At 44.3% G+C, this 26951-nt stretch overlaps 1 protein-coding gene across 1 annotated transcript in view; it reads right to left on the reverse strand.

Annotated features, from left to right (window-relative positions):
- CSMD2 (CUB and Sushi multiple domains 2) overlaps positions 1–25799 on the reverse strand; it is a 607842-nt gene extending 582043 nt beyond the window's left edge. The window contains exons 1-4 of the mRNA XM_078683053.1: positions 25656–25799; positions 24819–24861; positions 21297–21384; positions 8383–8507 (exon numbers count right to left, since the gene is read on the reverse strand). Coding sequence (XP_078539179.1) covers positions 8383–8507; positions 21297–21384; positions 24819–24861; positions 25656–25799 — 400 coding nt within the window. The remainder of the gene's footprint in view (positions 1–8382; positions 8508–21296; positions 21385–24818; positions 24862–25655) is intronic.
- Between the last annotated feature and the right edge of the window lie 1152 nt (positions 25800–26951).

A 26951-nucleotide genomic window follows, 5' to 3' on the forward strand; every position in this document is an offset into this window, starting at 1 on the left:
ACCAATGGTGTAGCCAGTGTGTCATGGGCCCTGGTGCAAAAAAGGAAATGGGTCTCCTGGCCACTGATTTAACTGTGAAATACCAAAATCAGCACAAATCAAGGTGCAGTGAACCCGTGTGATTCATTATGAGGAGTACAAAGGCAGCCAATCAATTAATCAACCAATCAGTATTTGTAGAGTGCAGCACTGTCACCCTTAAGGGTATCTGGGTGTTTAGGATGCTGTGTCTCCATCGAAGAGCCAGGTCTTGTGCCTCTTTCTGAAGTCCACCAGGGACAGAGTTGTTTAGAGGGGCAGGTTGTTCCAAGTCTTGGCGGCAATGCTGGAGGAGGAGCAGCCTTCGCTCCTGCTGCGACGGATGCAGGGGGTGAGTGCTAGGGTGGGTGAGGAGGAGAGAAGGTGTCTAGAGGGTTGATGAAAATTCAGTAGATGATTGATGTAGGATGATCCTTGATCATAGAGGACTTTGTAGGCATTTGTGGGGACCTTGAACTGGCCTTTCTAATGGATGTGGAGCCAGTGGAGGTCTCTGAGGTGTGTGTGTGTGGGGGGGGGGGGTGATGTGTGATTGTTTGTGAAGGTCTAGGATGAGTCTGGCTGTGGCTTTCTATATGGTATGGAGCCTTCTGACGAGGAAGGTGGAGATGCCAGTGTAGAGAGCATTGCTGTAGTCGAAGCAGCTGGTGAGGAGGGCCTGAGTGACAGTCTTTCATTTGCTGACTGTGATCCATCTGAAGATCCTGCAGAGCATGCAAAGGGTGTGGAAGCAGGAGGAGGCAACTGTGTTGACTTGCCATTTTATGGTCAGTTGGCTGTTGAGGATGATTCCCAGTTTGCATGCATGGTCTGTTGGTGTAGGGGTTGGTCCAAGTGCAGCTGGCCACCAGCTGCGGTCCCAGGCGGAGGTGTTGTTCCTGAAAATTAGCACTTCAGTCTTGTCAGAGTTCAGTTTGAGGCAGATGTCTCTCATCCAGTTGGTCATGGCGCTGGAGAGTTTGGTTTTGGCATTGGTTGGATCCTTGTTGATAGAGCGTATCAGTTGGAATTAGTTAGTGTAGGAGATTATGTTGAGGCCGTGGGATCCGACAATGTCTGTGAGTGTGGTCATGTAGGTGGTGAATAAGGTGGGGATGAGTGATGATCCTTTGGGTACACCACAGATGATATCCTTGGGGCGGATGAGAAGGGAGGTAGCAGAATACTCTGTATGTGTCCTGTAAGGAAGGAGGCGATCCACTTAAGGTGTTGTGCTGTATGCTGATGCTATAGACACTGTTGATGAAGGTGTTGTGGAAGACGTCAAAAGCAGCAGAGAGGTCGAGGACGATCAGGGAAACTGTTTCTCCGCGGTCAAGGAGACTTTTGATGTCATCTGAGGTCGCAATTACAGTCATCTCAGGACTGCGGTAGGCACAGAATCTAGATTGTGAGCTGTCCAGCAGGTGCTTATGTTCCAGGAATTCATTTAGTTGGTGGTTGATGGAATTCTTGAGTACTTTGGCCGGGTATTAGGGAGCAGGGTGATCGGTTGATAATTTTTTAAGTCACTGGGGTCCTCGGAGTATTTCTTTAGGCTTCTGCATGTTTCCATCTGTCCGGGAAGGTTGCTGTGTTGAAGGGGTTCGCTACAAGGTTGAAAAGGTGGTGAGGGCAGGGGTCGGTGGGTGCTCCGGAGTGGATGGAAGACATGATGGCTGTGGTGGTCTGGATGGTGAGTGGACACCAGGAGGTTAATGTCTTGCGGTGTCCGCTGTTTGGTTGAGGGGGTTGAGGTTGAGGGCGGTGGGTTAGGGGTCGAAGCTTTTGTAGATGGTGGCAATCTTGCTGTGGAAGTAGTCTGAGATGGTGTCTCTAGGCTGTTGGGAAGGGTGGATGGTGTTCTCTGTGGCTTTTGGACCCCTTGTTTATTTTAAAGAGCCTGTTTGTGTGGTTGCTTGCGATGTCGATACGGGCGGTAATGGCTGCTTTCTTGATGAGCTGGTAATAGTCGCTGAGGACTATTTTGTGAGCGGCATTTCGGAGTGGTTCTTCAAGGCACATTATTGCTTCTGCAGTTGGTAGCAGTAGCGCTTGTTTGTCCTGAATTCTGGGATTTACCAGCTGACATGTTTGGAGTTTTTCTTGACTTTTGCTGGTTTCAGTGGGGTGACTCTGTCCGAGCAGTTTGTGATCCAGGTGGAGAAGTTCTTAATTGCCTGGTCCAGGTCTGCTGAGGCGAAGAGTTGGGTGGTGGTGAGCTCCTGTGTCCACTGAGAGTTGGTGATCCTGCTCCAGTTACTGTGGGAGGTGTTGCGCATAGTGATGGGTGTGGAGTGTTGACAATAGTGAAGTGTACGATGGAGTGGTCCATCCAGGTGATTTCTGTGGTGTGGCTAAATTTCATTTGTTTTTGGCGTCATTGGGAACGCCGATGTGGAAGTTGAGGTCGTCGAGTAGGACGTCAATGTGGGAGTCGATGGCTTGGGGTCGATGAGGTGGGAGAGGGCATCGCAGAAGGTAGGACGGGGTCCCGGGGGTCTGTAGGCAAGTGTACACCTTATCGTGGTTTTCGTGTCGACCTGTAGTTGGAAGTTCATGTGCTCCATGAGAGGCGCGGGGATGTAGTTGGTGAAGGTGCATCCAATGGTTTTCTTAAAGATGATGGCAATGCCTCGGCCTTGTTTGTTGATTCAGTCACAATGAGTCATCTTGTAGCCATAGGGATGATGATGGAGTTGTCAGGGTTTGAGGAGGGTTTAAGCCATGTTTCGGTGATGAAGGCACAGTCAATGGAGAGGGTGGTGGTGGTGTCTCCAATTTACGTGGCTTACTTGCAGAGGTAACAGGCATTGAGTTGGATACATTGGAGTGGTTCCAGGTTGTTTGTGGTCTTCTGGGTGGAGTGGGAACCTAGTAGGTTGTGTTGCAGGAGAAATGGCAGAGCTGGCAGGAGAAGGGGCCTTTAGTTGATCGCGGTGCGGAGGTGAGGCAACTGTTGCTTTGGTATCCGGGGTCAGTACCCGGAGTTCAGTGGTGGCATATCGGCATGTGGCGAGAGGGCCAAGGGGTCCTGGCGGTAGGCGCTGTCCAGGCGCAGACGGGCTTGCTATTCTACATATAATATATATAGTAAGTTATAAAATCAGTGCATTGTCTATGAAAATGCATCTCTACAGGTATGTGAAAATAGAGAGTACCTGAATATGTGAAAAAGGATTAGGGGTTGGCATAACTTGCGTAGTTCAGTGTGGTGTAATCGCACAGAAACACCTAAAAATTCCATTATATTATGCATAATTATGCAAGAAGAGTTATTCATGGCACGAGAATGTATTTTGCGCTAAGAAATAGTGCTAAATGAGACTGAACAGGAGTAGCAAGCGAAAGTAGCCACTTGAGCTCCCTAAGGGCCACATGCATCAACATAGAAACCGGTTGCAAATGGGCAGATTCGCAGAATCTGCCCCTTTGCGACCTGTATTTTTGCATTTGGGATGCATCATCCCAAATGAAAAAAATCGCAATTTAAGGAATTGAAAAATCTGCGATTACTTAAATTGCGATTGCATTTAAGGAATTTCAAATTGCGATTCCTTAAATGCAATGCATTAAACAAAAAAATGTTCGATTTTGCGAATATGAATCGCAAATTACCGTCAATCTAAGGTTGATGGTAGTTTGCGATTTCTTTGAAAAATGCACTAAAGTGAATTTTTCAAAGTCCCATGTTACACACAAACATGCCCTTGGGGCATGTGTGTGCGCAACATGTTGATAAATTAAGGAATGTGTAGGAATCGCAAATTTAGTTGCGATTCCAACGTGCACAGGCAATAGCGATTCTTTAAATGCGATTATTTAAAAATCGCAATTAAAGAATCGCTATTGTCTATTTTGAGGCATGTGCACCTAAATGTGCTCTTATGGTAGGATTTTAATCCAATTTACCCCCGCATTTAGTGCTATTTTCTTATTGCAAAATCGCCCCCTCATACCCAAAATGCACACAAGAAATAAGAAATAGCTCTAATTGTGATGTTGGGGAAGAATTTTCCTCCTAACATACTTCTGGCAAATATTGTTATTTTTTTAGCACAAATTACACACTTGTGTCCATTTTGCTTTTTGCGTTAAGAAATAGCTCTAAATGCAGTGGAACACAAATAGCGAGTGGCCACTTATGGTCACTAAATGTGCTCTTGAGTTAGGATTATTTTTCCACAAATTACTCGTAATTACACAAGCAGGTGTAATCGTGTAGTAATCAGTAATTCTGTGTCAAAAAGAAACGCATAATTACCTAAATGACTCTGATTACACCAGTGTAATTAAATGTACCCCCCCCCCCGACCTAGTCCTAATAAGGATATTATAAAAAAAACAGCAATAATTAGCGACAATAATGGCATTCTGAGATTGTTTGAGCCAATCAGGGTGCTTAAAATGCCAAAATTAACTACTGGTCTTTGCTTGTATTTAGAGTTCATAGAGTGTACAAAGCAGGAACCGCGAGCATTTGTGTTTACTTGTTTGGAGCAAGATTAGGAATACACGTAGGGGCTTATTTACTTGCGCTGCTGGTATGTCCAGTGGCGTAGCTAATGGGGCAGCACTGTTTTTGGGGGCAGCGGGAGTCGTGTCTGTTGCCACCACCAACCCCTCGGCCCCGCCTCCTGGAACAAGTCGGCCGTCGGCCACTCTCCCACCTGCACCTGAGCGGCAAACTAAGGTGCCACCCCGGGCAGTATGATTAGCTACGCCATTGGGTATGTCACTTTTTCCCATATTAAAAGCGACGCACCAGTGATGCAAGGGACTTGTAAATAGTATTTAGCGCTGGCTGAATTGTTCCCTATGTCTTGTCCTGCAAAATGGAATGTGTGGCACATCTACACGTGCTGCAGTAACAGGGTTCACTGCATGCCTTTAAATACTATACAGGCACGACTCGAGTAATTTTCACGCACAAGACCACCAAGCGTAGTTTCTGTAATTAATGTAACTCTCTTGCAAAGTATGCACATGATACGGGAAAAATATTATGTTATTTTAGCAGCTCCTAGTGGTAATAAGCTAATACAAACCAACCTAGGTGCAACTGCTGCGTAGTGTCCATATGTCAATTGGTCTTTACTGTTTTATTTGCAAATTGCCCGTATTTTACACCCTCGCCTTCATTCCCAGTCCATAACTGCAGGACAATACATTGATTGCGTTAACGTTCTTAGCACAGTGTTAGTCACAGTTAATACCCCGAGCAAAGGTTAGTTACGCTTAATTATCTAATTGATTCCGGCTTGCTTCATTCTGTCACCTGCAATCACAGAAGCAGGTCATTATAGCGAGAACCTTGGGTTGAGCCTATAGAACATGTATGCAAAATATGTTCATCTGCTCCCATCAGAAAAAGTACACGGGCATGTCTCCAACAGAAAGTTAATTAAGACTATGTTTAGCTCGTGCAATCTATCCAGGAAATCTGCGCGTTTGGTGACACTAGCTATAAACATCTGCCCTTTAGGCACGTGACATTTAGTTAATTAGCAGGAAGGGAACAGATGCATTTTGCTCCAATTCCGTTTTCTTTGCGAATCACCGTTGTCTCAGTATCCGCTAATGTTGAACATACAGACATGATTGATATCTGATAGCTAGATCATTTGCACAAGTCCAGCTAGCTTGTATAACACATGGTTGGTGCTAAGTAAAAGACTATAAGAGACAGTGCTTAAATTGAGCCGGTGGGGGGCATCCGCACTTATTTTTGCGGACCGGCACTTCATTTTCTGTATCAGACGTTTATAGAGGAGAATTTTTATTTTTAAAAGGAGGAAAGAGGGAGGAAGAGGAAGATGGGAGAAGTGTCAAAAGGAGAAAGCAGAAACCTGCAGAGGTGACCTAAAGGAAGCCGGTGCCTCTTAGTAGATTAAAGAGTCAAGGACTAGGTGTCTTTGGAATTTCGTGAGTGCACATTTTATTACACTAGCGACACATGTTTCTAAGCGGAGCTTCGGGCACCGGCACCCTTTAATTTACAAATTAAGCACTTGTAAGAGGCTGTTTAGACTGGCAGCTGGGAAAACTGTTCCTACCCTTTCAAACTTCTGGTTTACCTGCTTCATTTAGGTGTGAGGGAACTGCTGTGGGGCCACCTTAGCGCCGCTCGTGATCAGTCAGAAGCTGTCTGCCATCCATTCGTCACATGCAAGTCTTTCGTGCATCATTCATGACAGCCATTTTTTTTTGCTTTTCTTAAAAAGACCTCTTTTTTGAAGCTATGTTTCCGAAAAGCAAAAAAGAATGGCAAGGGGCCACATCAGCTTGGAGGCATGCTCGCCTGTCAGCTGTGGCCGGTGGATACACTTTCATTAGAGAGGGTGGTGATCCTCCACCGGGGTCAGAAGGAGGGGCCTCCGCTGACCTGGTGAGCTGGCGAGCCCTAGCAATAAATAACCCCAATAGCCATGAATCTGACATTACACAGCATTTTGGGGTAAAACAGCAGTTACTCAAATGTATTTCTGCTTAAGTGAGAACTTCAGGGGTTAATATCCCACAAGCGCCTCCCTAGAGTCTGGGGTTCACTTAGACCACCAGCAAGCAGATCTCTCCCTTGGTGGAGAAATAATCCCAGTTTAACCTCTTGCATGCTGATGACGAGCTAAACTCGTCATGACCTCCGCGGAACGCCCACGCGGGGATAATTACCCCGCTATGCTGGGCGTTCCATTGAGCGGGCGTGGCCATGACGAGCTCAGCTCGTCATCAGCACAGTGCCACCGTGCTGCATGACGAGCCAAGCTCGTCATTAGCACGGCGGCGCCGCGCGCGGCCCCCCTCCTACCCCCCCTGCGCCGCGGGCGAATTAGCCCCGCGGCGATGGGTTAAACAAGTTCAGTGAGTGTCTGGTCAGTTTCAGTTTAACAGGCACGCCTAGTTTACAGAGCAGTCTGAGCCTCATTTAGAGGTTTTACTGAAGAAAACAGAGTGATGGCTGAAACGCCTGTCTGTCTCAGCTACCAGTGATCAGTCTGGGCAGTGGGTGCCTCAGGACTCAGGCTGCACTTCACTGATGAGGCCACTCTAGGATAAAAGAGGTCCAAGATTGCTTTTGGTCCAAGGAGTCATGGTCTGACAGATGGGGCTGAAGAGCTCTTTTAAGAGTAGGGTCGGTGGTGATTTATATAAGTTTGGTGGAACCTGTCTGTAGTGACACAGAGAAACAAAAATGCTAATCGGAACAAAGTGATTGCCAGAGGCTGAGATTAGTTCAAGCACACCATCCTTCTCTTTTTTTGCATTTCTCATGCAGTTCTTAGTAGAAATAGAGGGGCTGCCAAACATTAACACTGCTCTGTCCGCCCACCTCTAGCTTATCCCCCTTTGTGTAGAGTATGGGCAGAAGTTTGTGTTCACGATGACAGAACAACCGCTGGCCTTGTCACTGTGTGGTGCATCAAATGGGCCCCAACTAATAATGGTGGCTCCATCAGTAGTGATTCCTGGACACAGATCACCTCCATTTCATGACATGCAGGAGTCTTCTGGGAGTGGTTTTGAATTATTTAGAATGCTTAGTGATTCAATCCCCACATACAACCACATTGCTGATAACAAAAATAATAAATCACTCTTTTCATTATAACAATTTCTGTAGCAGAAGCAACACTTGGATTCCATAAGGCTAGTACCAACCAACCTTGGTACAACTATGGCACACTTGCTCATACCATGTGGGGCTGGTAGAAACGTCAACACTACTGGAACCAGGTGAGAGGCTGGCTGTTGGAGGTCACAGGGGAGACGATATCATTGGGTCTGGCGCGGGGAATCTGAGGGGAACAGACACTACCTAAATATGCAGTGCTGCTGTGTAATCTCTCATGGTGGCCAAGAGGGACATTGTACAGCTGTGGAGCAGCGGGGGCGCTCCTACAGTTGAGCGATGGGCGGCCAACATAGACTAGTGAATGCAGGCTGAGAAGTCTGCATATGAGGTCTGTGCATGCTTGAGGAAAATTGAGGCTGCATGGGGCCCATGACAGGACTACAGGGACATGCACTAACCTCCTGTAAAGGAGCAACCGGGGGGAATATCCTATGGGCACTTAATGATATGGTGTGAAGAAACTCTGGACCACTGAGGAAATGGGCGAAAGGAGTGGGCACTGTTCTGCTAGTCGAATTACATGGAGGGGCGAGTTGACTTTTAAATGTATCAAATTGATTCTCGCAGTTTCTGGAAACAGTAAACAATTTAATAAAAAAGAGTTTGAAAAAAAATCTTATTACAACTACTGACTCTGTGACTAATTGACGGCGCACATTTCTAGAAGATCTTCAATGCCACAAGAATGTTAACAATTAATGTCCGTGCACCAGAACTAGAAGTGACCTTACCTCTGCAGGCCGGCCGGTGGTCACTCCAGGCTGCAAACATGTCGCTGACTTTCATGCAGGTGATGCTTTTGGAGCCTTGTAGGTCATAGCCATCATTGCAGACAAACTGGATGCTGGATCCTAACCTGCAAGTCAGAGTAGGTGTCAGTTGAATGATCCCAGGCTTTGTTGATGCTGCTCAAGGACTCTTGTATTTAGAAAATGAAGCGCAGGGTAACAGAGCAAATTACAGCACCCCTTGCGTTCTAGAACATTTGGGAGGTAGCTAATGGTTTCAACCCGTTAAAAAGGGAATACACAGATCTGGGCCAGTCTTTCCTCCCTCAGGCCCTGATTACAAGTTAAGAGGGATTCCGTAAGGAAATTACCAGAGGCCACTATTATTGCTACTGGATGGTATCTCTGCATGCAATCCTGCCTATTACAAGTTAAACTTTTCAGAATGAGGAAAAACATGCAAATACGTAATTACCATGCAGAATTCTGCACGCTATTCCCTCTTATGAGAAGCTTAGCACTCCAATTTATCCCCAGCTCTCAGCTGGGATAGATGGGAGCAGTGAATATCCTGTGGAGGTAGAGGGCGGGGGCTGAGAAGATAAGGGAGGGAAAAGGAAAATTGTTTTTGGAAGGAGGAGTAAGCAATAATCCCCCCTTGCTAAGGAACAAGTGTATCAGGGGTGAATGGTGAGGATTGACTGCTGCTGAATCCAAAATCTCATGTGATTTTACCAACCAAAATTACTAGCTTGTAAAATTGGTTGCGGGAACAGCAAATTCCATAAGGTAATTCTGCTCCACTTGACTCGTAATCAGGGCCTTCGTGTATGTAAATCTTATGCTGAGTGGAACTGTAAAGAAGTACAAGCCTATAACAATATATTTGTATCCACCCAATTCTGTATGCCTAAACATCTGTCGGTTAGAAAACAGATCTCACTTCTGCATACACAAGCATTCAAAGAACGAAAGAAAATGCATTCACCATCCATGCCACAGTTGGTTCAGATTGGAAAAAAGATTTGAGGGGTACGGGTGAATCGTTTTAAAGCACATTATTGTGATAGGGCCAGCATCATATTGTTAGAAGATGGTCACCTACAGCTTTTTATCCATATATCTTGTGCAAAGCGTGTTGTGTGTATTAGCATGTGAACGATGGTCAATAACAATGTGGGTAAGCCCCAGTCAAAGTCTTTGCTATGTGCCAACCAAACATTTTTTCTGGTGTTTGAAGAATTCATCAGGCAGCAAGTTAAGGCACAAAAAACGTACTGATAGCTGTATGGTAAACTTATGGTTGCCTGTCCACTTGCCATAATATTTCAATTTCTGGTGTTTCATTTTACAAGCAACTAAAATCTGTAAATTTGCTCCAAGTGTTCAACCTAAGGGAATTATGACTGCAGTTCTTAGAATGCATTACCAGTTAAACAAAAACAGGACTTGAGCACGTCAAGGTGTCATTGGTAGCCTTAAAAAGAATAACTTCCACTGAGATATATTTTTTACTTCCGAGCTAATTGGCAGTATGAAAAGAAAGCCTTGTCTTAGAAAGGATGTTTGGTAAACATTTGGAAAGAAATGGCAAACGAAGGGGGCCAGTGCTTGAAAATGTCTTGATAGATGTCAAGAAATTGTCACCTGACCACTCTCCCAACATGGCTGCCTTCTTTAAATGTGTGAACAGTGCAATATCCTTCCAAACCTCAATGGGTAGAAATAAAGGCTTGCAGCCAGAGCTCCAGAAATGTTAATAAAATAATATGTGTGCGTAAAAAGAGAACAGCACTTATACCTCATCTATCTGATCGAATGCATAGCACGGAAAGGAATGGGATGTGATGATAACATGCGTTCTGTCGATTTCTATTAAGCAGCAGCCGCAGTGTCTCTGCGGGCGGCCGCCATTTGCTGCCGGCAGAATCAGAAAACGATGCGAATATTTACTCGGTCTTTTGTGTGCCGCTGGATCGGACCCGTTGCGGAGCTCCGTTCCTCGGATACACTTCTATTCTGCTACAGCTCCATAGCAGCCCGTAAGCCGAACAAGTCATGTCAAATTCCAGAGTGAAAGGATGTGCCACTGAGGCTGCTCCGCAAACGGAAGGGGCCGAAGTAACACTCGCCTGTTGTAGAGAGTGCCAGAGAATCTGTCCGATGGTTTCCGTCAGAACGCTCTCTGGAATTTCATTTTCTTTAACTTAATCTTAAACAAAGTTTTCCTCGACCACCTGCGCCGTTAACATATAAAATATGCCATACTTCTCATGGCTGTAAAGGTCCCTTAAGATGTTTGCTGTCCAGACTGCTCAGACTGCTAAATCCGGTTTAATGATGGATAGCGCTCTCTCTCCTATTAAAAGTAAATCACCTTCCTGAGAAGTGCTGGTACTTGCCTTTCAGAATGAAAGAAGTGTAGGTACTCAGTACTTGACATTACCTACCCATTTAAAGCACTGATGGTGGATACAAAACATTTCCTGGATTCATCACATGCGCTGAGATATATAAATATAGGAAGTGTGAGGTGGAATTCGGAGGCTGCACATATAACTCAACCAAGCTGCTTATTTTGCCTCTCTGATGAGGAGAGTTCTTCCGCCTTACTAAATGGAGCCTTCTGTGTCTAGCATTCTGAAATGCTTCTTCCTTGTATACCAAATCAGATCTACTTGTCTTTGGATAATGCACTAGAAAAGATTTGTACTCACTGCTTAAACATACCATTACCCCCAGAGTAGATATTTTGCTGCTAAATGCAGAACATAGGCTGCCAGAGGTGGATTGGCCTACAGGGATTTAGAATATTAATGGGCGACAACAGCAACACAAAACGATGATGGACGGAATGCTGAACATTGTCAAACATTCACCCCCAGTCACATATCTGGGTTTAGTCCATTGGTTGTTTTTTTTTGCTCACCATGACACCCCAAGTTTGGGCCCAGCCATATGCAATTCAATCTTGACACTGCTCCCCACAGGAACAGTCCAGCGCACATTGCCAGGCCAGGTCCTCTCTAGACCAGAAAACAAGCACCCTGGGACTGGTTTTGGGGTAACAACCCTCATCAGCCAGGCTCGCTTGAATCCAGTGGCATGGGAACAGTCCAGTCCGAACAGGGAGGACCTAGCCTGAAAGCTTGGGCTGGCCTGTGATTTGTATTTGATTGAGTCCAAACTGGGGTGGCATGGTGAGCAAAAAAAGGATTGATATAACACAGATCTGTGATTGGGAGTTAATGTTTGACAATGTTCAGCATTCCGTCTATCATCTTTTAGTGTTGCTATAGTCACCCATAGTGGGGAGGGTATGCTCGGACGTGAGTCCTGTGCTCTATATGCCACTAGATACAGGATAGCCTGGCTGATGAGAGGTGAAACCCTGAAACCGATCCCAAGATGCTTGTTTTCTGGTCCAAGGAGGACCAGGGCTGGCAGTTTGGGCTGGACTGTCCCCATGGAAAGCACACTCAAGACGGATTAGCGTGTGACTAGGTCCAAACAGGGGTGACTTGGTGAGCAAAGAAAGGATGGTCTTAACTCAGATCTGTGACTTGGGTGAATGTGTGACAATGTCCAGCATTCCATTCATCGTGTTTTTGTGTTGCTCTTTAGAATATTAAGCAAACACAGCAAACAAAGCAAACACAAAGAAAGCAAACATATTTGCTTTAGAATATTAAGACATTTCTCAATCACTTGTGAACGATTAGCAGGAGTGATGCAGAACTCCACATCACATTGACACCATCTTCCTGCAATCAATGTCTCCAGACTTCGGCTGAAGGGCTTCAATGCACATCATAAGAGTAAAGAATTTTGTCGGCTACTTGGTGCGCTATCAATACACTTCTACCCTGTATCTAGAAGAATATCAGCTGCTTTAAAGTTCACTGCTTTCAGGTCCACTGTGACTCATCTTCACTGGATTTTTTAACTGTACTTTTACCAGCTGCCCTGAATGAATCATTAAACGCCTTCCAATCAATTCAGTGGAGAGGAGCTGAACAAGTTACTTACCTTCTGTTCTTTCCCATGGATACGCATCTCCCTGCAGAACCCAAAAGTGGGCAACTGGGCTACTTCACATAAGGAACCATCACTGTTGCAGCCTTGTGATACTGACCACCTTGTTAAAGCTACAGGTGGTCATGGTTTCCTGCTGAATAGTACTGTAGTACTTGAATTTAATAAAGATATGGATATATATGTTCTAGAATTTGATTATATTTATATAGCAGAATAAAGCAAAGCTTTAAGGTAATGAAGCACAGTATTTGACGATGAGCATCACATGGAGGTATCCAGACTTTAGAGTGGCGGCTTCTTCTCCATATTCTTAACAAAGACACGCAGGTGCGCCACAAGTGCAATTCTATAACTAGGTTGCACGATAATTAGAAGACATGTATTTTCAATTTCTCTCACCGAAGACAGCCATTTTCCACAGAGAAGATTCTGAAAGAGAGGTTGCTTTGTAGTTTGGGTCGTGGTCACTTGTTGAGTCTCAGCAGACTCTGAAGATGACCAGTTGGTTTTGATGAGTGACGCACTCACATGCTTGAGGTTTGTAATCTCTTGACCTACTAATACAACCAAGCGAAACACTACTGTATGAGTTACATATATGTCTTGACCGGATGATTGTGTCGAGGAGAATTGGATCAGGTATCTGTTTTTGGATAAGGCAAAAGGGTAAGTGGCTCATGCATCAAACTTGCCTTGATCCAGTTTCTCTAGTAAGGATTATGCCAACAACGGAGTTTATTTATTTTATTTATTTATTTTATTTTTGGAATTTTTAATGCGCAACTAATACCCGTGGGTGTCTAGGCGCAGTGAGATACTCTGGGATGCACAAAATTCAGAGCGTGAACTTATTGGTTGAATAGCCATGTCTTCAAGGCCTTGCGAAAGGCAATGAGTGTTGGTGCTGTTTTAATATGCAGGGGGAGTGTGTTCCACAGTTTGGGAGTTGTTACCAGCAAACGTCTATCTCCCCATGTGGCCGTTCTTGTGCGGGGGACATGCAATAAACAGCTTGCCGCTGATCTTAGATCCTTTCCAGGTATGTACACCTGAAAAGCTTCCTTTAGGAATTTCGGTCCAGTCTGATGAATGGCCTTATAGGCGATACAGAGCGCCTTAAATTTGATTCTGCTCTCCACCCTTAGCCAGTGTAGATGTCGTATGGCTACTGAAGTGGGGTGTCGCCAGGGGATATTAAGTAGGATCCGTGCTGCCATGTTTTGCACCGACTGTAGTTTATTCAGAATGTATTTGTGTGTACCAAGGAAGAGGGCGTTTCCATAATCCAACTTCGAAAACACTAAGGTGGTTATGAGTGTTTTCCCTGCCGAGGCAGGCAGGTATGGCATGAGTTTTTTTATTTTCTTCAGCACGAAGAATGCAGCAGAGACCACCTTATTTACATGGTAACCAAATGATAACTTGTTATCGAAGATAACTCCCAAATTCCTAACCTTAACAGCAGGAACCGGGGGGAAGCCCATCTGACTGGGCCACCATGTTGAGGACCATTCGGGGGAGATCTTACCGAAGGTCATCACTTCGGTCTTCTCTGCATTAAGTTTTCAGGCAGTTACTGTGCATCCATGATTGTACATCCAGTAGCCCCTCCTGAAACTTAGCTGCCACCACTGGACCATTCTTGTGTACTGCCAACACAAGTTGGGTGTCATCCGCATAAGTAGTCAATCGCATCCCATGAGATTTAATGACCCTCGCCAAGTCCGCAACGTAGATATTAAAAAGCGTGGGACTTAGCGAGGATCCTTGAGGGACCCCACAGAGCAATTCAGAAGTGGGCGAATAGTAGTTGCCCAATTTGACTGCCTGTTTACGATTGACTAGAAAAGAGGCTATAAGATCTTTAGCCAGATGACTAATTCCAAGAGCTGCGACACGGTCGACCAAGATAACATGGTCGACCGTGTCAAAGGCAGCAGACAGGTCCAACAAGATAAGCACTGCCGCGCCTCCCGAATCCATGATCTCTCGAATTTCATCCGAGGCTTTTACCAATGCTGTCTCAGTTCCGTGTTCCTTCCGGAACCCGAACTGAGTATCATCTAAGAGCTTATGTTGTTCAATGAACTCAGAGAGCTGTTTATTCATTATTGCCTCTAATATTTTGGCAGGGAAGGGAAGGCAGGCAATAGGTCTGTAGTTGGAAGTGATGGTAGGGTCTAAGGAAGGCTTCTTAATCAAAGGTTTAACAATAGCCTTCTTCCAGATCTGTGGATAGACACCGGTTTTAAAGATGGAATTGCATATGTTGGTCAGCGGCTTTTTTCCACAACACTTTTTACTTCATGCACTGCTATTCAGTTCTCCACCAGACACGCCATTTTCTCACATCCATATAATTGCTGTGGTTTTTCCTGGTGCATGGTTAGTCAATAGCCAGCACAGGTTTTTTCACCTTTAACAGCAAGAGTTATATGTGTCTAAAGAGATCCCAGATGATGAAGGGCGGTCTCGATGGTGGACTGATGGGAACTCGTTTTTGTTAAACTTTTCCCTATTATATAGTATTTTTGGGTACTTTGTTTGTTTGTGTAGACTCACTGTTAACATTGGTTGGTGTCATTTCTGTTCAGGGGATTTAACAGGAAGGGTCTTTAAACATACCCCTGGGACCTCCTTATTGTGATTAGTAGCAGCGGCTGAGTAACCACATTGTGTAGTTGGTTCATTATGGCTGGAGGGCATGGGTCCAATGGAGAGCCTGATTTAATCCTGCCAATAAGTACGTTGACCTGATCTTCGGTAGCTGATTGAAACTGAGTAAGGGAAGGATACTTCAGTGCTGGTTGAATGGTTAAATCAGCAGTTCTTCCTGCCGGCTCTTTGGAGAAGGTGGAATAAATATCCATTACCTTAGTGGTAAAAAATGTGGCTAGTGCGGTGCAAAATTCCTGCGAATTCTCTATTGTAGATCCAGCTGGAGGATTGGACAGAGAGTTCTCCACTTGAAATAGCATCCTAGCTGAGTTCTGTGCGTGCTCAATTCGACCAGTGAAGAACAGATTCTTTTGTATACTGATGGCTTTTTTATATATTGCTAGAGCACTTTTATATTCTTGTTTAGCCGAAGAACTATAGTGCTTTCTCCAGCGCCTTTCTAAATTTCTACAGAACTGGCGCTGGAGCCGTAGCTCCTCTGTGTACCATTGAGCAGAAGGAGTCGCTCTGTTGGGGCGATAGATTTTTTCAGGTGCAACTTCGTCCGCTGCTTTTGATATCCATTCCTGAAATTTAATGGACATGGTTTCAGTATCGCCTCCGTTTTCCGGGGCTGATGACAACAGTAGATTTGAAAGATGTGATATATCTACATTTTTCCACATCCGCGCCCCCACTGATGCTCTAACGCTAATCTGAGGGGGTTTGAGCTGTAGCATCCGAATCCTAAAAGTAATGGCTTGGTGGTCAGACCATATCAGAGGTAGCATTGCTCCCAGCTCAATGCTTTGGTCATTAGTGAACAGGCCATCCAGCGTGTGTCCGGCTTCATGCGTGGGGCCCTTCACCAGCTGCTGCAATCCTATTGCCTGCATATCAGTAATAAGCTGGGATGTATCTTTATTTTCCATATTTTCCAAAGGAAAATTGAAATCCCCAAGAATTGTATAAGTCGGGGATTCTATTACTGATTCCATAATTTCAGTAAGTGCAGCTAGGAATTTAGTGCGCGGCCCAGGTGGCCTGTATACCAGAGTTCCTTTGAAGGCCTGTTTATGAGTAAGATTAATGGAAAATGCGAAAGCTTCGCAACTGGTACTTTGAATAGGCTCAAAGTTAAGTCATGAGATATTCATCTTCCGGTAAGAGGAAGCAGGCCTTCTGTGTGATGATATAACTTTCTGCAGTCCTTACAAAGCAGATGCTGATGTTTCAGTTGTCAGCTCTTGCTAATACATAGAACACTGTTTTACAGCTTCCTCGTCTCTGGCTTGAGTCAATGATATATTCATTTGCATTCCTCTGTATACGAGCTCAACCTTAAATTGTGTGCATGTCTAGATCTGGATTTTCACTATGAATGTGCATGCTCTTTCAACAAGTCCCCTTGTACTAGTTTTTGCTGCTTCTTGTAAGAGCAGTGAGGAGATTGATTCTGGTCCTCCTCTGACCTCTCCTGGCCAGCCACGGTATGGCACTAACTGGAGTTTTGGAGGAGGTATGCATTCTGTCCCTTATCCACAAGAGGTAATTTTTTTGATGCAGCCACAATCACAGATGCCTTGGGCACTACAATAGTGAACATTAACCCCTCAGAGAGGAAGAATGTGGACGGCAGTCACAGGTAGCAGGGGTGAACATTGCAAGGTAATGAGTGCCTATTTGGAACACAGAAGAAATCTGAAGAATTCCCCTTGATGCAGTAACTTTTCGTGCATGCTTCCTGACCAGCATTTACACCGTACATGGAAACAGCAATGACCAGGGAAGACTTCAACCCCCTGGCGAGGCTTTTAAAAGATACACATATGGCGTAATTGTCATGATCAAGATTAAATATTGATCAGCAGGGCAAACGGCCAGACCATGAATACACATGAACCTGAAACTGCTGCAAATGGTCACCTCATGAATACACATTAACCTGAAACCGCTGTGGGTGGCTAGCTCATAAATATACATTACCCTGACAAAGATTCCACAAAGGACAGCTAGAGAGATGGAGTAATGATCAGCTCATCACCAGCAAGCTGGCCATTTCCCACCACATGTACATATCAGGGCGCATGCCTGCTTAATGGGAACAGTTAAGGAGGAGGGAAGGTGTCATGAGAATTGGGTCCTGTAAATTCAGGCTGGTTGTTTACACACAGTAAACCTGTGCACTCTCATTGCACTGCACCACACGAAAATGTCTTAAAAAGCAAACAGTCGCTACCTGGACTTTGATGGTAGCTCAAAGACTGGTTCCTTGCAATGATATTCATTATTGTTATTATTTTATTTGTTATTGTTAGTATTAACGTGTAGAGTGTTAAATGTCAATTTGTGGTCTCTTTAGTGTGCTAAATCACCATGCTCTAAAAAGGTGAGAATTTTGGGTTGAAAGTGGGTGTGTTTTGAGATTGATGGGGCCCAGTCTCTCGAAGAGAAATGGGGTCCCTAATCAAGTCTTGTACAGTGTGTTGACTATGTCTCAATTCTCTTGTTTAAAAAACATAAGAAAGTGCTTAGAAGGGCATTCATTAAGGAGAATTAAGCCCTCAAAGAAACAAGGTAATGTTCTAAAAAGAAACAGGAAGACATAAACAATGTTACTTCTTTTTTTGCCAGGCCCTGCGTAATACTTGTTCTGGGGGAATCTTGGCTGGGGGACAGCCACGGCCGGCAGTGGGAGTACCTGCAGGGCGGTGACGTGGGTAGAGGGAGGGGCAGGGTGGCGGGTACTAATGTATGGATTACGGACTTTTAAAGGTAAGTAAACATTTAAATAAATAAAACTAATTTCGTTGCACACACTGCATCACCAAATGCGATGCAGTGTGTGCAACGAAATTCGTTTTATTTATTTTTATGTTTACTTACCTTTAAAAGTGCATAATCCATACATTACTACCCCCACCCTGCCCCTACCCCTCCCCACGTCACCACCCGGCCGGTACTCCCACTACCGGCCACGGCTGTCCCACTGCCGGTCCCGGCTGCTGGGGGAGTCTGGGCTTATTTAGAAGGGGGTAATATGCACCACACCCACTTCCAAGCCCTGGTAGCTAACCCCCATGAACACATAGGTGCTATAGGGGTGTTCACTGGATGGCACTAGTCATTCCTGAAAGAGGTTGGTCTCAGTCTTAAGAGGTGGCTGCATCGCTGAGGAAAACAGTGACCTTTTGAGGATGGAATTATAACCCGTGAAGCATTATTTGCTTGGACCAACCATATTTCTTCTCCACTTCTCTCGTGACAATTGTCCCATGGGAACATTATTGGCATTAGTGTCATCACAAGTAGTGTTAATATTATCAACACAAATAAAAATATTATTATTGTTAACGTTATTATTTATGTATATAATGTAATAACATTTATATTAAAAATAATCGTTATCATTCAGTTTTACACTATAAAGCACTCCTTGGCAAAATAGCTATATAATAAAACTAGCAGCCCGTCCCGACGTTGTCCGGGGTAGAAAATGTATGTGTGTCACACCCACATACTGCATTTTATGCTCTCAAATGTAACCTATTCACTAGCCATTCCCTATGTCAAATTGCCCCAAAGCGCTATGCGTTGTAATGGTATGCGTTGTAACAGATGCGTGGTAATGGTAGTGCGTTGCAAAAAATGCGTGCTAAAGGTTGTATACCGGTGCACAGTGTGTAACAGACACACCCGCCAGCAGCAAGTGATGGGGCTGGGTGAGCAACAGCTTGTGAATGGTGGTCAGAGACCCTAGTTTTCATAGTTATCTTTTTTTAATTTCTCATACCATTGAATTCCAAACACATGAATGTCTTCTTAGGTTCCATTAAAGGGGCGCACAATTAGATTGTGATCGCTCAGTTATTGGGAAAAGGTGAGTTTTGAAGAATTTACCGAACATGGTTAGCCTGGTTAGTAACCAGGGAAGTTATACGGAAATGACTGGGAATCATATTGATATAGGACAACTAAGACACACTATAAAAAGAGAGAAAATTGTGAAACAAAAATTGGGAATTAACCATAGTAATGAGAAAAGAGGTTAACTAGGAATAATAACTAGGGAAATATGTTCAATGACTCATTAACTGAAGAGTAATTTGAGATTAAAATTCCATACCAAGTTGGAAGTCTAGAAAAAGTCTTTTCATTGAACAACATGTGAACAAATTATACTATGTTGTCAAAAGTATTGTTCGATTCAAGCTTACTGGTGCTGCAAGAAAAGACTACACAATAATCTATATTTTAATAAGATGGACGGGATATCTATCACGTTTGTGACAGAGTAACCTATATGTGAACCTGTAAATGAGGCACTATGTCAATACTGCTAATGAATCGCATGCAAATTCATATTATATGGATATGCTGAATATACTGCTATTAATCTAGGCCTCCTGGAGGGATGCTGGGCACTCTAGCGATAGTCCTTTGGGCTCAGACACGTACACAGGACCAGAACCACAAGGATTTTATCTTCTGCATTTTAGAGATGGGCAGAGGATCTCTGAGTTACACCTGTCATCCTTTACTGTATTTGTTAAAAAACTGCACTAGAACCAATTAGACGATGCCTGGTGCATCATTGAGAAGAGTTTGCTCAGACGTGAATATCTTCTAAAAACCTAACATATGTTTTGATCACTTCCAATTTACTCTAGTGAAAATCGTACTGTATGCAGTAAAAAAGATTTTGTGTACGCTGATAGATGGGCCAACCCTGTTCTAATTGAGTTCCTTTGTAACTGTGGGTGAGTCTGGTGTTTATATTTTAAGATCAATCACAGGTAGAGGGGTCAGTAGGTTGAATGGTTAAATCCATCTTCTAGGATTACACAATAGCATGTACCCTAGGTGGTGCTACACTTACTAACATTTAAATTGCTACACCAGGTCGGAGCTACACTCCATTAACACCGTTCTCCCTTCATCTTTCCCTCCTAACTTATCGTGGAGGTCAAGTACTCCTTTGTGAAATAAATATAAAACAAGAATGCTTAGCTTCCTGGACTCACCCTCTCAGGCTCAATGGGATCCGGCATGATGTGAATTTAATGAAAGGTGTTTGCCATTATCTCTAAAGACAAAACTAGATAGAAAGAAAATACGGAGACTTAGTAAAATGGTAAAAATTATTTGTTGGTACAAGTAGAGTGGTGCTCCTAATTAATGGGGCAGAGTTCTACACTGACAAGAAAAGTGACAGTATTGTATGGGATAGTGCGCTGCCTCAACTAGCCAATGACTGCCCATGCTCGAGCCCTTCTAGTGTTTGGTGTGCCCTGCTAGTCCACTTCTGTTTTGGTATGTCAATTTAGAAAAAGACTTGTGAGACACAGGAGTTTGGTGCCGAAATCACTCTAGCTCCAGCGTGGAGTGAAATAGAAACCAAAAAGAAAAATAGAAGAAGGATTGCGTAAAGGTATGGAGCGTTGGAATGGCAGGCATGGGGATTTCACTGAAGTAAAAACAAAATGAAAAAAAGAGAAAAGCATCTTAAATAAATTATCACTATAATAGCACTAAAAAAGCTTATGCCACTAGTCTTCAGGATCAGATAATATCCTCGCTTTGAGTCCTCTCGATTACTGCTGGACTTACACATAGAAATCTCAGCCATGCGTCTTCTCACAAGAACGATCTACCTTTACCAGGTTACTAACCGTTGAAAAGCACCACAGCGGCTGCCAACTCAAAATAGTGAAATTCAAAACTTGCTGGATCGTACATTGGCGATTTTACAAAGTAGGCTCTGCTTTTCTGAGTGGAAAACTCAAGTAGTTTCTCACCGCACATTACCTTTTCCAAGTCTACATCCTCATGCTTTCAATATTTTCCTTTATAGACTCGAGTCTCAGTTTGTAGCTCATAACTCCAGATTATAATGTACAGATTATGGTCATAAAACGAGAAGGCCAGTACAAAAAAAACGGCGCTGCATCATTGCTTTAACTTACCAGGCCTTGCCATTTGTCCCACCCTGAAGACTTGCTTCGTGCCATATAATTACCCTTAAACACAATACGTGGATGGGCTATGTACAACATGTAGCTAAAACAGGCTACAGGGAAATGCTCGGCCATGTTGCATACACATCTCATTACAGCCAATCAGGCCACAAGCAGTGCACCTTGTGCCCGAGATGGTGGTTTTCATGCTAGCATAATACACGCTCCCCAATAGGAAAAGAGAGAAACTAAAAGCCATCTTACCGGAAGTCGGATCCTATGCGCTTGCCCCGCTCCGGGATCCCAGGGTCCGGGCACATGTTGTGGCCCTGAGAGACTCCGACCTGCGTTACTGGAAGGGAAGAACAAAATAGCACACACAGAGAAGATAGGATGTCACAGGAAATGGAATGCAGCTGAGAGTTCTGTTTTTATCCGCAGCCTGGGTCGAGGCGAGGCGAGGGAACTATAATTGCTAGTCTGAGCCTATGAATTTTGTAAGCATTTCCCAACAAACAAAGCTAATGACTGTAATTGAATCATTTCGGCATCATTTATATTTTCACAAGCAGGCTCTCCAACGGCGCCCAAGGCTGCGTTTTGTAAAGAATCCCCTCTGCACACGAGCAGGCACGTGCACGTGCGCAGGCACGCACGCAAACACGCACTCTCTCTCTCTCCTTCACTTTAACGCGACTATCCTTCGAATCTCCTCAAACTGAACTGTCAGCTCTGGAATCAAAGTCATTACATAAAAACAGAGGGCCACCTGGCCATAAAGAACGGGTGGACAGGATGGAGACAGCTTGATGCACTGTATAATCTTACAAACTGCAACATATTCATTAGTAGAATCCATTTTGTCGTTAACACTTCCCCAGGGTCAGAAAAGAGTTGATTAAAGGTAAGAGCTGTAAAAAAAAAATTGAGATGATTCTACATATACAGCCAACCAGAAGAATACACACACTCACTACAATCATGTTAATAAGCCTAGAGGGCAGTGTGGACTCTGGAGGTTGAAAATACCCGAACACTTGAGGATCTTGACAAAGCACACAGCAAAACGATTATATGATGGGAAACCAGACATTTTTTTACTCCAATCCCCTTTTGTCGTCATGCATTCCACAGTGAAACTTGTATGACTCACGGTACAGAGGCTTTTATCTAGAGCATACTTCCATTACTCAAGCGATGAGTCAAGCCAGGAATATGGCCAAATTAACACGACCTTGTTTCATTAATAGCCCTCAGTTAATGCCATGTTCAAATCCGCAACAGCTGTGGGATAGATAGTACCTTCTGCTCAGAGCAAATATAGCACTCACATTCCAATCAGCGTCACTGCTTTTACACTGTCATGAAAGAGGCCACCACTGCATGTGGGCTGACAGATGTGAATAAATGTCATTCGTTTCGACAAAGCAGACAACTGGGGCCATATTACATATAGGGTGGTCTGTCCCACTCTCAGACGAACCCTTAAATCGGTGGGTCAGGCATAGATAGGCTGGGACAGTGCACCCCATTACAGCAAATGTGATGTTCACAGTGCATGTGCAAACTCATGCCTGCCTTGTAAGCAGCTACTTTGTGAAAGACAGGCTTGTTCTTTGCAGCCACCTGTCTGCCTTTCACTTCGGCAGCCAGACCTGGTCTTCATTTCAAATGGGTTATGGATCCTGCCGCAGTGGGTGACTGCACCCAACTGCAGGGGAATTCCTGGGGGTTCTTGGACCCCTGTTACCTCCTTCCAAAAGGGGCCATTGGGGGTGCATTCACTGTATGCCATCTCATATGTGGCACACGGCCGGTGTGCCTACTAACAGCTTCTTTCCCATTACACCTGCTTCTATAATATAAAGCGGGCGCAATAGCAAAGGTTCCCTCATTTGCATGGTGCCGCATGTCAATGCAAACGAGATTGCATCCCCTTGTGATCACCCAGGCGCACATCTAGCACCGGCACCATCCTTATTACAGAAGGTGCCAGCACCTGTGGTCTATTATGTGATGCTTAAATGCGCTTGGGGGGGGGGGGGGGGGCTAAGGCGGAGGGTGCAGAAGTTTGGGCACAAAGACGCATTGCACCCAATGGTACTATGCATAATAGTGCCACTTGTCTTTAATCAAGACGATATAGACAATGTTCTACTGAGAAAGGTTGATTTTCTCGAATAGGGTGTTGTCTCTTAAAGGAAGAAAGAACAGGGCTATGTCATCACATGTTACAGCTAGGTCAGTCACATGTGCATGTGAGTACGCCCAGCCCTACTGGATTTTCAGACTGACCATCCTGCAGGTCAGGCCATCTCTGAACAATCAGATAAAACCGAAACCAATCGAAAAAGTTCATTGCAATCAACCTACTACGTAGACTAGTGTCTTTGATGAATACGTTGGGAAACCAACCACAAAATGTGTGACTGACCCTTGCACAATCAAGGTACAATTAGGGCATACATTAGAACAAAGTTTACTCGTTGCATATCATTATTACAGTTAAACTAACACAGATTCACATGAAAGCTTGTATAGCATTATCAATTTACATGATCTTTTTTTTCAGTAAATATATGAAGAGGACATCCTTAAGAAAACTCATCCAACAAAATATATCGTATTGTTGCATTAAGGGTACCTCGTTTTTTTTGTTAAGTGATAACGTAAAGGAATATTTTCAAAGTAGTAAATTACTAATGGCTCCATAAAAGTGTCATATTACAAGAGTTAATAGAATACACCATGATACAGGATTGGCAATTGTCTGGTAAATGTTTTTCATCCTTCTGCTAGATGGGTAGTTGTGCTGCACCCTAATTTCTCGTGCCTATTGAATATTTAAGTATGGAAGGAAATCTAGGTAAACACATGCTCTTAGTGTATGCATGTGTTTTCATTACTCTTTAAGCTTTTAGTCAGAAGGATGGTTGTCATCTGCCCTTTAGGATGAGCTTCGAATATTTTTGTTTACAAACAAGCATAAGTAATGCATGATTGGTCAAGCTTCCTTTTCTCCATACTCGCCTTTTACCAGTGCTTCATTTGTAATGTGCCAGGGCTCTTGTCAGGAGGCCACTGCAGCTTGCACCACACATTCCCCCTGCCATGCTGCCAGTAACATTACCATCACAACTACTAACCAACACAATCCTACAAATGTGTTAATTCAGACTATTCCAGGCCCCCAAAGCTATAACACTAGTTTTGGCGCCAGGAAATAGTCATTTTTAATGTGTATTGAAATAATACTCAACTATTGTTGTGGTCAACTTTAAATTCGCCAGACAGCGCCACCTTGTGGCAGCCTGTCACGAGCACCGGTTTTGGAAATTAAGTGCTGGTGCCGAGCACTGGAAACCACCGGCTCAAATGGAGCAGGGCCTTTTACCCTCCATAACGAAAAGCTGAACAATATTCCTTATTTCCACGAGAAAACCCTATTATTGGACCCAAACTCTGCCCCAGACCCAAGAAAGATCCTCACTAAATCATGCAATTTCGCCAAGTTCACCAAAAAAACGCATCAATAAATCTCAAACTAACCAGCAAGATACCAAAGCGACTTACAGTTTCCCTAAATTCTTAGATACCCACTGGATCTAGATGTTGGATGTGGTTGGTCTACTGACCGTCATCAGTCAGTGCGTGACCTACAACACCACTTGGTCCATGGAGACGTGACGAAACAGGGAAGATGTACAGATTTCTTATTGAATACTTCTGACATCCACCCTCCTGCCTCTCACTGAGGAAAAGAGGGCGCTACAAATGTTTCCTCACCTCCTTGGTGGTGAATGTTCCTTCCTTTATGCCAGGCCACGATCTCTCAAAACATGCTGCTCATACCAAAGTGGTAGAGCCAGTCACCTGCAAGCAGGCAGCGTCGCACTGAGTGCAACCGCCATTTTCAGTGTTGTCTCGCGCACTTCCTTGTCAACACGGGGTCCGCGAGGTGCCCCGGCTCGTGGCTGCGGCCTTGTGCTTCAGGCCTTCCCGTTGCTAGGGTTACTCAAGGCCGCTCGAGCACGGAGTATTATGACGTAGAGGTTAAAAGTAATAGAAAGACTCCGAAGCACCATAAAAAGATCGAATTCTGAGACTCCGCGTCTGGCAATACCATGCGAATTAAAATAATTGCAGTAGCCTATTTGAAATTAATTTTGTCGTTTTTCCAATCATTCCAACTGTGCGCAAAACGCTTTGGCCTGGAAAGGATGCAGGCAGGACATGCAATTCAGCAGCTGTAATTATGAAGAAGTGGGAACCCAGCGACCGAGGAAGGACGTGTGTAGGATGCTTCGAGGTATCCCCTGCTTCTTCGACTATTGTCTGAACGCGGAGAAAAATTAACGGGACTCTACGGAAATTAGGGAAGTGTAATATTGCAAGGGTCTGGACGTTGGCACACATTTAAAATTGTTTTGAGATAAAAAGAAGATTGCCACCATTCCTCCATTTTAAAAGTAGTGGGGGAAACAGGTTTAAAGTTAACTCATGAGAAAAGACATTATTATCCAGTGGGAATACAACAAACATGAAAATATTACGGATTGTGCAGTAAATATATAGAGCATAATACGTTGGAAGGAAAGCAGGAGGCTACCTGTACTTGGATACGCCAATAAGTGAGAGATTGCTCCAATAATACGTTTGCACCCCATAGAGGAAATCTGGAGAATTCTTGACAGGTTGGAGCCTCAGAAAGGTTGGTATGCTTGGGGAAGTGTTGACTGCATGATCGTCCTCACAGGACACATACATGACAGTCCTATCAACTGTCTGCAGCTACTCAGGCTCTCATGATTTCTGCAACAATCTCAAGGCTTATGACATTCATTCTGAATATTTAACCTTATTCAAGGGCCATTTGTGATTTTTTTATTTGATCACTAATTATCAGTTGCTAGCAAGTGTGTCATGGACCTTAAGCAAGTAAGTAATCTTGGCCCCTATACCACCCGGGTGTTTATTAAAGGAGCCACAATTAGAATGCAGTGGGCCCCATTTCATGTCACAGCACTTGCTGCACCTTAATAGCCTTGTCCATGAGTGCCCCATGCAGGTAAGAACGGCGGGGCCGGGTTGGGGGCGGAGAGGAGGTGATTCGACAGATGACCACAAGGGAAAATTTAATAAAAAATTAATTTTCCCTCAGGTCGTCTCTCGAAATCCCCCACCACCTGGCCCCACTGCTCTTACCTAGAGAAACGAAGGTTTTGAAACAGTTGTAATTGGGTGCACTGCCAGTTTATACGCATTCGATTTTGATCATTTGGGTATCCTAGGTGCTATTCGGCGAGTGGACAAACCTAAACCACTCTCTAGAGTAGAGGAAAACTACTGCTAATTACTTTACAAATTGCCGAAGCACTCTAATGTGAGTAATAGAATTGTTCAGTTACAATCAACAAATTTCAAACACCAATTCTGACAGAAGTAACAAGATATCCAAAAGATGAGTGAATCTTGGAGTCTTTAATGGAGATTACAGCCAGCCGACACGTGTTTCATCGCCTTCGCGATTCATCAGGGCTAGAAGGCCGTATCAACGTCAGAAGGTCGCTCAGCTGGTGATAATTCCGACCCAGCCGGGCCCGTGACTAGTACTACTGGTTCGAGTGCGTCCAGCAGCGATCAATATCTCTGTTTATGAGTATAGAGTCAAGACATATGATAATGGGCTCGGAGGTGACCCGATATAGTTGTTCGTGTTTATGATTTTCGTTATCAAGAGAATATTATCCTTTTTTTATTATTCAGTGCGTGGATACCAGTTGCGGTTCCAGATTACGATGTACTCGAAGCCGTGTTTGGCTTCTCCAGCGCGTATGGCGGGTGCACCTCCTCCGAGCTCAGTTCCTGTTTGGAACTGAGCTCGGAGGAGGTGCACCCGCCATACGCGCTGGAGAAGCC

This window comes from Lissotriton helveticus, chromosome 3_1 (genome assembly GCF_964261635.1).
Source record: "Lissotriton helveticus chromosome 3_1, aLisHel1.1, whole genome shotgun sequence".
Taxonomy (NCBI): Eukaryota; Metazoa; Chordata; class Amphibia; order Caudata; family Salamandridae; genus Lissotriton; species Lissotriton helveticus.